Source organism: Cryptotermes secundus, unplaced genomic scaffold (assembly GCF_002891405.2).
Source record: "Cryptotermes secundus unplaced genomic scaffold, Csec_1.0 scaffold1491, whole genome shotgun sequence".
NCBI lineage: Eukaryota > Metazoa > Arthropoda > Insecta > Blattodea > Kalotermitidae > Cryptotermes > Cryptotermes secundus.
Genome location: NW_019745109.1, coordinates 361,965 through 373,959, shown reverse-complemented (window position 1 = coordinate 373,959; position 11,995 = coordinate 361,965). Strand labels below are relative to the sequence as shown.

General features: G+C 39.3%; 1 protein-coding gene across 4 annotated transcripts in view; it reads right to left on the bottom strand.

Moving 5' to 3' along the window:
* The window catches only part of LOC111875044 (phosphonopyruvate decarboxylase), a 21,733-nt gene that overhangs the window by 3,175 nt on the left and 6,563 nt on the right, over positions 1-11,995 (bottom strand). For all 4 annotated transcript variants that reach the window (XM_033755701.1, XM_023871069.2, XM_033755702.1 and 1 more), the window contains 5 exons: positions 10,552-10,682; positions 4,552-4,711; positions 3,057-3,219; positions 1,856-2,072; positions 366-566 (listed from right to left, as the gene is read on the bottom strand). In XM_033755701.1, the coding sequence (XP_033611592.1) occupies positions 366-566; positions 1,856-2,072; positions 3,057-3,219; positions 4,552-4,711; positions 10,552-10,682 (872 nt within the window). The remainder of the gene's footprint in view (positions 1-365; positions 567-1,855; positions 2,073-3,056; positions 3,220-4,551; positions 4,712-10,551; positions 10,683-11,995) is intronic.

The window sequence follows — 11,995 nt, the reverse complement described above, 5'->3', positions numbered from 1 at the left end:
AGACTTATTGTGCGATGGTCGCTGCATTTTGTAGCTTTTGTCTTTTTCTTTAAGGCAATCATTGTAACTTCTGTAAAGTCCTTGGGCCACTCTCCACTTTCATATATGGTGTTCATTAGTTTTGTCAGTGTTTTCAAACCACCTTCTCCCAGTAACTTGAGCACATCTCCAGGTACATCATCATCTCCTGTAGTCAGTGGAATATTGAATATAAAATCGTGGCCCTGATGGCTAAATTTAATTGGCATTGTCATTTTTGCAGGATTCATTTCATTTTATATCTTACAATTGAGGAGGAGAAAGTGCAGATGTTTGAACACATTAACATATGGATATGCCTGAAATAGAAAATTTTAATATTGTACCTCAGTGTAGCCATTACTGACAGCAATCTCTGTAAGACGGAATGTGCTGCAGTTAAATGCTGCTGTCTGCTGGCCACCAACAGAATCATGAGCACCATTATTAAAAACAATATGCTTCAAGTTTCTTGGACTCATCTGGCCTATTACTGACATTGCTCCCATGTGCATGATTACTGATGCATCTCCATCCAAGCAAAATACCTGGAACACATGCAGAATGTAGACTTCTGTTAAAATGCCACAGAAAACAACTACATGGATAGTGGACTCATTGTCTGGCAAGCTGGAGAATGGATGTCTGTCAGATTTGTGTCATTTAGATCTTGGGTCCTGTCTGGAAAGTTATATGATAGAATAGAAGAACAGCCTGAAGAAATTTAATGTAAAGTCTTATACACTGAAGATGGTGGCAGCAGGTTTCTCTAATCATTGGTACATATCCATCAATCTGTAGGGTGTTACAACCTAGAAGTCTCAGATCTTCACATCTACTGCCTTGAGGACTCCAAATTTCCTACATGAATGAACATTTCTGTATGAAAACATAAGTATATTAATAAATTTATCACAGTTATAAGTAATAGGGTATGATAGCAGCCTCCGTGATCTAGGCGTAATGTTCCCACCTCATGACTCAAGGTACGCGGGTTCAAACCTGGCGGAGGTTGTGGAATTTTTAAGGGCGGAAAAATTCAGGGAACAAGTCCTCCAGGAGGGACTTTAAGCCGTGGGTCCCGTGTCATAGATTTACGGCACATAAAAGATCCTCATGTCTCTAGGAGACCTCTGAGCAAAATTAGGCAAAATGTTTCCCACCCAAGTAGTTTCCAATGCCTCTGGTAGATGAGGAAGTTATCAGGTACCACTGCCAGTAGAGGGCCGACCTCACTGGCAGAAAGGGGTGATAAAGGGCACCAGTATCGGTAGGGTATGGCGACAGTAGAAATTAAAGGGGGACATACAATAGACTATTAGTCGTGGTGCATGGAGATACCCACCCCCTCTATACTGAACTGAATAGGGCATGACGGATTACTATATTATTTAATGGATCTGTTTCAACTGCAGACGTTATATGGCACTCAGATGAGAAGATGATCATGAAAGGATATGTTCCTTGACAGAAGGAAGAAACCATGAATAACTTCAGAAAGGATAGATGATGAACTGGACAGAGTTTAAGCAGAGTACCTCCTACTAAATTCAGGTCTAGAATGTTGCTATTACACCATAATTCTTTGTGGTAAGCACTAAGTATAGACATAACCTGAGCCATTGAACATGCATATAAATACATTGTATACTGATATTCAAGTTTTCTCATTCAAAATATCAGACCACAGACCTCACAGCTTTTAGTAGGTATTACTGGTAAGTTATGTTTAAAAATTGCTGTGTTCATTGAACTTCTCTCTATATCATGCAGAATTCTACTCATTTATCTGGATGAATGTTGTGATCAGTCTTCATGTGTGTTAATAACCACATACTTGTCGTTTAGGTTTATTCAGTGCTATTCCCAGAGCAATAGTAGATGCATGTCCCATAGATCCAACTGTAAGAAAATCCCTTTCATGCCCTTGCTCTCGAGCTACTCGATGCTCAAATAGCTCTCGAGAAAGCATTCCTGTTGTGCTGACAACTATATCACTGTCATGAAGTGAGTCTACAACTATCTTTAGGGCCATTTCTCTTGACATTGGATACCTGTGAATTAAAAAAAAAGAACATCTCTCCTGTAAAATGTTACAATGTAAAAATATAATAAACATCATGTTCTCCATAATGCAGAGCACTAGGTAAAAATCTAGAAAAGATCTGTGGTTATGAAAAATTTAGAACAAAATGCAGAAAAAATAAAATTGACATTGATATGGGACACAGGACACTCTGTAAGTGGTAATATAAAAATCCAGCTACATATCATACATTTAAGTTCATGATCTGTGATTTGATGATGACAGGTCTAACTTAACAGAACAAAGAAAGCAGGATACATGAATACAGAAGCAAAAGGCACAATAAATGAAACTTGAAAAATACAATATGGTCCAGAGTAACATATATGGAACGTGAGGATCACTGCCATGTTCACAAGATCTGCCACTGGTCCCTATCCTCAGTGAGATCAATCCAGTCCATACCACCCCATTCTATTTCTTAATATTATCCTCCAACCTGCATCTAGGTATTCCTGGTGGCTGTGTAAAAATACAATACACAGGAAAATTTACTGTTCATAATTCTGGACCATACTATGGGTACCAGGATTTTGGCGTTCCTGTTGAGCTGTGCAGCATCACATCCCAAGGAGGCTTCTCTTGAATTTACACTTGTGTTACAGATTCTTAGCATGATCTTTCATACATGGGCAAATAGCTTTGAAAGCTGATGTGCACACCTATAGCCCTAACCACATATACAACAGAAATGAAGTATGCATATTTTCCAAATGAATTATTTGTTATTTTACATGCTACACTGTTCTTCATGCTTATATGTTGCAGCTACAAATATGCTGTTTGCTAAATCAAACATTATTTTTCTTTGTATTCCATTAAGTATTCACCTTGAAAATATTTGAGCAGCTTGTCTCTGGTCCAAGATTTAAAACCCAGACCTCTCAAACATGAAGTAGGAGTGCTAATGGATGGACTACAACATTTATTTCTAAGATTATAAGGTACTTACTCTGAAGTAGGTCTTCCAAATTTATATGGTAAAAATGTTTGCCTCTTAACTAAAAGTGCATAAGGGCTGCTATGGTTTTTCATGTAAAGTTTTGCTGCATTTAGAGTCTTCTTAGCCCCTTCAATATAATCAGGCAATGGTGAAAATGGGATCCCTAGTGTGTCTAAGAGACACCAAGATATTACATATATTGTCAGTATTGCAATACACAGGAAAGTTCAACAAAACAAAAGACAAATATTTCCAGGAAATGAAAAGTTATGAAAAATTACAAATCCAAAGGTTGTGACAAAGAAAGTTATATGATTATAATAGCTTGTATGTTGGGTATTTTACATCATTATATTTTTGATTGAAAAACAACATTTTGGAAGCTGGTTCTGTTTCCATCATCAGGTAAAATTATGAAAACTTTCTGTTCGGTCATTAGATGGAGCTAACCTCCATTTCCAGATAACAACAATAGTTCAAGTCAGATTAAAATGTAAATATGATTACCTGCAGAGCCATCTTCTGAAACATTGCTTTTAACCAGAAACAAGATGGTGGAAAATGACAACATATGTCTCAGTTTAAACTAAAAGCCCTATTTTCCAAAGAAATAAGATTAGTATTCTGTAATATTTTCAGGTCTCTGGTCTGATGAATTCAACAAAATTTTAATTGGGCTATGTGCTTGCAAGAGAACCAAAACTGTTATTTTTCAGACAGATGGACAGACATACTTTAGCAAATATGTAATTTCTTCTATGCTTACAAGTTAATATGTACTGAAGATTATGGTCTTTTGGGATGTGGTACCATATCAGACTACATGATGTCACAACCCACAAAATCGAAATCTTAATATTCACTGCCATGTGAAGCATAAATATGACATAATGCTTACTCATTTTCAACAGGAATACTGTGCACACAATTACATTTCACAGAGTTTGATAAATATCATATCTCCTCAGATAATAAAAAGTCATCTGTTGTATGGTGCACCCTTGATTTGGTAATATGTTTTTTGTGAAAAAGAAAAGACACTATTAACTGTAATTTTTGAAACGCAGAAATGAGCATAGGTGCAACAATGAACATTGACTGAGCTCCCTTCATTGCAGATACCAGTTAATATTATATTTGGTACATACAGCCTTCAAGGCCCCATTAATTCCTTTATACATTATCACACATTACAACATTTTTAACAATTGAAACACAGAGAAATAATTTCAAAATCTCATATGTTGCTGTCTTTGTGTTTACTGTTGGGTGACTAGTGTTATGGACATGAAGATCTTCCTCGCACTTTAGTCATACAATATAGATTTTCACCATTGATTAGGCACCATCAAATGTAAGGTGGACCCCAAGTTCAGAAATTTTAAAATGTCAAAAAAGTTCACCTTGGAATTGAGGAAAAGCAGTAATTTTGTATTTAAAGACGTTATACTGGAGTAATGACTCTGGTGTAGGAATGATCAGGAATGTAATTATATGTACTTGCCCAGTAGTTGAGATGTAATTTGTCCCTGAAGCATGTGTTGGGGTTCATCACGCTTTCCTGGCTCGCCTCTCCAGCCAATCAGCAGCAGCATAGGCACTGAGTACACTTCTTGGGCAGCAAGTGACACAAGTGGATTCACAGTGTTACCCAATCCAGAGTTCTGGACAAATAAGCCATATTTGTATTCAGGGTATACGTCATTTGAATTCTGGTTTGAGCACCAACTAACTTGATTGACTTTCCTTATTTTGTAAGAAAGGTTTATGCTGTCATCATGTGCTGTGTCCACCCATGATAATGGATTTCCATGCCACTAAAGTTCACTCCATTCTTGTGTATTTTTTAAATTCCTACCATCAAGAATACCAGCACAGCAACTATAAGAATTTGTGAGGTAGGAGTGACATTGAATCACAATTCAATATAGGGTCCTACAATCTTGTGTGGTAATAAACATGGTAATGAACTTTCAGGACCCATAAAAGGCAGAAAATTTCTCAATTATTTGAGTGGCTATTAATTGCTCAGGAAGGACTTTCCTCCACAGAATCAGTTACTACATTTCAGAGAAACACACACAATATTTATTATGGAAATTCCATTGTGCAGTGTAACATCATGATGGCTGCTTTAGGTTTGGTTTGACAATGGTAACGAAAGAATCAATGTATTCCAGGCTGTGAAACAGCCTGTAACTGCCTTCTTGTATAACCTGTTTTTTTGTCCTACTCTACTTACCTGGAAGTCTTCCTCTCCATTCCTGCCCTCTATCTGCTGGTCAGACTAGCTAACAGTGAAGAGTGTTGGGGATGTTCATTCATGGTTTTTAGTCCTTCGGGGTTGGACACTAGTTGTGATTTGGAGGCCTTGGTGGTTTGGAACCCTTCATAACAAGGCTTTAATGATGCAATAGCTTGCATTATTGAGAGACCACAGTAGCCACTGGTCCTGAGCATGTGGACAGCTACTTGGATCTGCTATAGTCTGGGACTGTGAGGTGGGTCATATACAAATTAAAATTATGTTTTCTTATGTTGATTTTAAATTTATCTTTTGGCCCTTTTCTGACTGTTTTACTCTCCTTCAGTGTATCCTGTGGTTTTCATTCTTTTTTTTTGCCTACTTTCCTTATATTGAAAAAATAAAAGTAGGCTAACGAGGTTACCTTGCTGTCTGTGTGCCTGTGAATCCCCCTATTAACTTCTGAATCCCTGAACCAATCTTTATGAAACTCGTTATGTACATCATGACACCTGAGCCCATCTCAATGGCATAATTCATCCTCCCATCAGTCTGTATGTCTGCATGTATAACCCCCTATCATTGCTAGGCAACAGCTTGGTAAAACCATTAATGTGGAAATAATAGAATGCAACACATGCAACAATAGAAGAATTGCTGGACACATCATTATCTGTTTGGTGTCATATCAAAGGAAAGTAGATGATTAGTTCTTCCCAGAACTTCTTGTTTGGCTAACTTTACCCATTGGTCTATGTATTTTTTATTATTACTTTGTTATTGTTTCATTTAACTTTATTATTGATCTTAGCATTGCTGTTTTTTAATTAAGCATATGAACTAGGATCACACCAAGAGAACTGGTCACTATTGTAATGCTAGGGCATATGGCATTTATTATAGCCTCATTATAGTTTTGCATTTGTTTGTTTCTTTATTGGGGGCACACAGTAGCGTAGTTGGTTCTGTGAATTAGCTACAAGCCAGAAGGTCGCGGGGTCAAGCCCCGATGAGGTCACTGGATTTTTTCCAATTGACCTAATCCTTCCAGCCACACTGTGGCCCTGGGGTCGACTCAGCCTCTAACAGAAATGAGTACCAGGAATATTCTTGGAATATTCTTGGGGGTAAAGGGCAGCCAGCACATAGGGCTGACAACCTTGCTGCTATCTATGAGCTGACTGTCTAGAAAATGTGGGAACCTCAACATCTCACAACCCTATGGGCCTCCACAGCCTGCTTACAGGGATACCTTTACTTTTTACTTACTTTTTATTTCTTTATTACATATTCATTGAATTCTGTTATGCCTCTGTCACTGATTTATTTACTATTATTTAAATCTTAACAGGGCATAATCCCAAGTGGCAAATAATAATTCATACCAGAATCATACCCTGTATGCTTGTTGCCTCATTAATTATGAAAATTTTACAAGTCATAAAGGTTGTATCAATGATCTAGTGGCATTTGAGGACACGAGAATTTGTACATGAAATGTTAGGAGTCCATTGAAGACAGTTTTTTGAGGGAAAATGGTTACAGAGGTAAATAAAGTACTAGTTAGAGAAGGATTATGGGAAGTTACATAGCCTAATGAGGGTAGACACAAACAGGATGGGGACTTCATGTAGCTAGGATGGTGGAAACAAAGAAATACCTATACATATACAGAAACATCATGGGAAGTAGTCACTTGGAACATTGAAACAATGATCTCAGGGAAATAGGTAGTAAGAAAAGCAAGCAACTGAAACTGATTTGGGACTATGTCCAGTTGCACTGTCCAAGAGTGAGCTACTTTAGTAGTTAAATAAGAAAGGAGGTACTTATCCTGAAATTGGATTTTGGAAACAGAGAAAAGTCATGGAGAATATACAAGATAACCATATCTGAATTTCAGTGAAATTCAAACTCCCTTTTATCAACCAATGCTAGAAGTATGTTTGACACTTGCAGGAAAAGTTGAATCCATAATCTGTGCTTTATGTTTCTTTGGGAGTTCACAAATGCTCTAATTCTTGCAGTTTCTCTTATTACAGAATTCCTACTTATAATATATTTGCAATTACTGTAATAATTATCGAAAAAGTGGTGACTGAAAGTCTAATGTCTATTGCAAGACAGTGTTCTGTCATGCATATGGTAAAAAATAGCAGCGTATATGCTGAAATATAAGCAATGAGTATAAAAAACCAAGAATCTTAGAACTGTTTGTGTTTTGTTGACCAGAGGTTTCTACCTGTACATAACATGTGGAAAGATTAAAATGTACAAAAGTATATTCTTACCTGTTGCTCTGTTTGGATCTGAAACTTGGTCTCTCAACCTAAAGGAAGAACATAAATTGAGGGTGTTTGAGAACAAAGCAGCAAGGAGAATATTTGGCTGTAAGAGACAGGAGGTAAGAGAAGGCTGGAGAAAATGGCATAACTTTTACTATCTGCAAAATATTATTAAGCAGGCATAACTAAGGAGAATAAGACTGGAGAGACATGTAACATGCAAGGTGAGAGAAGAAATGCATACAAAATTGTAGTCAGAAAATCTGAAAAGAAAAGACAATGTGGGAAAGCTACACAGAGATGATATAAAAATATAGAAACAAATCTTAAAAGAGTAGCCATAGTAAGTAATACAACATTTACCTTTCATCTAAATTACATGTATGAATGATCAACTTGGCACTACAGCCCCAGTGAGCCTAGGCCTACCTCCATGAACTTCCCCAACTTCGGTTTTTCTAGATCTTAGACATACGGTAGGACTCCTTGGGCGGGTGATCAGCTCGTCGCAAGGCCTCTATCTGTACACAAACAGAAAAACGCACACAAACATCCATGCCCTGAGTGGGATTCGAACCCACGATCCCGGCTTCCGAGCGAGCGAAGACAGTGCCCACCTTAGACCGATCAGCTACCGTGACCGACCAACTCTATTTTAGGTATTAAAAATATTAAAAATTAAATTTATTTTATTACTCTTCAGAGGAAATGGATCAAACAACTGTTATCACTGAAAGATACAATAACTGAATATGATTCTGTGATTATTGTGGCATGTAGTCCCATTACTAGGCAATGACCATGAAACAAGCAACAGTATAACAATCACTGCTAAGTAATGGCTCAGCAAACAAGCACGTTTCCACGGAAGTGAGAGAACACAGCAATAATGGAAGAGACATTTTCTATGCGGCCTCTACTGAGGTGTTAAAACCATGGCCAGTTAGCATTTGCAGTCACCCCCATGTGAAGGTGGGTTCAAATACCTCAACCGTAGCCCTGCGAGTTGTAGAAGGTGATGAAAATTGAACCCAGTGCCTGAGGGTATAACTTGGCCACCCTTTTACTGGGGATATAATGAATGAATGAATGTATAAGGGGTGGGCCTTCTTGGCCCTTGCACCATGACCACAGTGATCTATTGTGCCTCCCCTTCTGATTATCCCCTCAACAATCCTGCGCTTCGAATCAAGTGCAAGATTTTGTATGTGGGGACGTCAAAAGAGTCACTTGGTTCCATAAAATATTAACCCAAGTGACACAATCTTAAATAAGCTGAGGCCTCACATTCACACAGGATATGTGTAGCTGTTTCATTTTCTTCTTGACACCGCCTACAAGTTGGACTATTACTTAGTCCCAGTTTGAAGAGGTGTCCTTTGAGGTGACAGGATCCTGTAAGTAGTCCTACCACCCATCACAAATGGTTCCTGCTTAACTTCAACAGTTCCTTCGTTCTTTTAGTAGAGGGTCCTCGTATGAGTCCCTTTGCTTGCCTGAGTCCAGTCAAGTATCCTACTGGGGATACAAATATGGGGACGTGGCCCCCCAGGTTGGGGGACCCTTGAATCTGAGACAGTAGAATATGGTCCTGATTCCCGCAGGACTCAGACCCTAGAATGACTGCACTGGCAAAGGCCAGCATCATTTGTAAATGACAGACCTGTCCTCTCATCAGAAAGGGCTCCCCACATTAAGAAACCTGAAAATTTCTGACAGTAATAAAAATCTGGTCTTGGGCCCCAGATGGGTACTTGACACCAAGGCATACTGCCTGACTGACTGTCGATCATAACATAACTTTGACTCTTACTTGCAGTCAAAGCCCAGACTGGTCTCATGCAGTGTTATAACTGCAACAATTGGGCCATGTCTGGGCTTACTGCAAGCAACCTCCCCACTGGATGTGGTGTCAGGGCAGTCGCCTGCACAAGGAATGCCCAGAAAAGGGCAATACAGTTGGTGGATGAAGAGGAACCTCATCTCTCCAACTATTGATGCTGTAGGCATGCCAAGGAAGAGATGTGAAAAGGAAGTTGCAGAAAGCACCAAAGACTGCAACCACACCACCCCAGGACTACCCTTCACGGTGGTGCTATGCAGCAACACACAGCAACAGCAGCAGCCTCAGCTGCCCTGACTGACATAGTGGGAGAAATGAGTGCCACCCCTCCCTTGAGGCATGCCCAACAAGTTACAATTCAGTCAGTTCAGGCTCCTAATGAAAACAGTTCATCTCTGAACAAGTTTGAAGTAGTTACAATAATATTTCAGCAGATCATGACACAGCTCAATGGGGCTGAGTCACAAGACAGAATAATGGCCATCACAAAAATTGTATTAAAACTCATGAAGCAAATAGGTCATTAGATTTTGTAGGCGGTAAATATGACTGTGCGGGCCAGCAGCAATTGTAAATGACAGACCTGTCCTCCTGTCAGAGATGGTGCCCATATGAACAAACCCACAAATGTGTGACAGTAACAAAAATCTGGTCTTGGGCCCAGACATGACTTGCCACCAAGACAGACCAATCGACTGACTGTTGGTCATAACATGACTTTGACTTTGAGTCGCAGTCAGTTAGAGAACTGCTGGGGTTCAGTCGCTGTGAGCTGTTGCTGTTAGAAGCTAGTAGCTGAGGCTGGGGACAGCTCAGGAACCCTGAGGAAGGGGGAACATCCAACACTGAAAGCCACTACCAAGCAACGGCAGTGAAGATGTGACTTTGGACACTAGCATGTGTGTATCATAGTGAACTGTAATTTGTGTGGTCATGCGTTGTATCGAACTGTCCAATAAATCCAATTACCAATCCAAATCCAATCTATAGTCACTCTATCATGTGACAATATTAATCACTGTACTTGACTTTGAAACACAAATCTAGATGTTAAAATATATAGCTCACTAATTGAGAACAGTTTCAAATGCTACATATGAAGCAGTTCTAAACAAATGAGATTGAAGTTACCTGAAGATAAACAAGGCTGATCTTTCCTGTTGCGAGGTGATACCCAGTTGCTAAACCAATAGCACTGCCCTCATTTGCTGTAATTATGTGATGGGTTTCCTTCTCATTAGAAGCAACATATGCACAGAAATCTGTAAACCAATTTAAAAGTTGTATGTAAAATACTGTAGGCATAATGATAAGATTGGAAATGCATGATTAGCAGGAGTGTGAATTAGTCTTCTGCTGTATGCAATTAAAGTAAAACATTCTATATGCTAATGTACCTTGTTTGAACATTCTTAGAGTGCTTGCCAATTAACTCTGTCACAATGTAGAAGATGAAAACTGATTGACTGATGATGATGCACAGTGTAATACCACCATTCACACAGTTAACATGTTGTCAATGCTTTTAAACTGCTGTGTTGTGAGAAACAATACAGATACCAAATAATGGCATCAAAATGAAGACTAAGAGAGGTCCATTTTGTCCCTCAAACAGGAAATACCCCCCCCCCCCACACACACACACTACTTACACACACAAAACTAAATTTTTAATCCATGGTGTCTAAACATTTCTTTATGACCATTGTTGGTTAGCACAGAATACATAATTGTTTTCTTTCTTTTTGAATGAGATAATGTGCATGTACTAGAAGGGGGATAGCTCAATCAACATAATGACTGCTGAGGTTCCATTACTGGCAGGGGAAAGAGATTTTTCTCCCCTCCACAGCATTCAGACTGGCACTGGGGTCCATTAAGCCTCTCATAAAATGGGTTCCAGTGGCTTTTTCTTTTACCAGGGCTAAAGCGGTAGGGGCATGAAGTTTACCACTCACCTCCATGTGGTACCAAAGTCAAGAATGGTAGAGCTATGCCTCCACTCCCCCATACATCTTCATGGCATGGTGCTTAATAAATTAAACACAGGAACAATTTTTCCTTTACCTTTAATGCCCATGTAGTTAGTTATTAGTTATTTAGAGAGGGTGGGTTTCCCCGTGCACCGCGACCAGTTTGATCTATTGTGCTTCCCTCTATGATATTCTACCAGTCTCTATACCCTACCGATAAATGGTGCGTACCATCAGTCCCGCCGAGCAAGCGAATTCGGCCACTTGCTAAGCGGTATCTGTAATGCTTCCCCCATCTATCAGAGGCCTTAGAGACTATTGTTGGGCAACGTCCTGGAATTTGGCTCAGCAATCCCCTTTGGGGATACGAGGTTCTTTTACGTGCCGTAAAGTTACAACACGGGACACACAGCTTAAAGTCCCTCCCGGAGGACTTGTTCCCTGAATTTTTCCGCCCTTAAAAATTCGACGACCTCCGCCGGGTATTTGAACCCGCGTACCACGAGTCATGAGGTGGGAACGTTACCTCTAGACTACGGAGGCAGCTTAATGCCCATGTATAGTGCAGAACAGTTATCTAACCCATATAACAACAACAATAA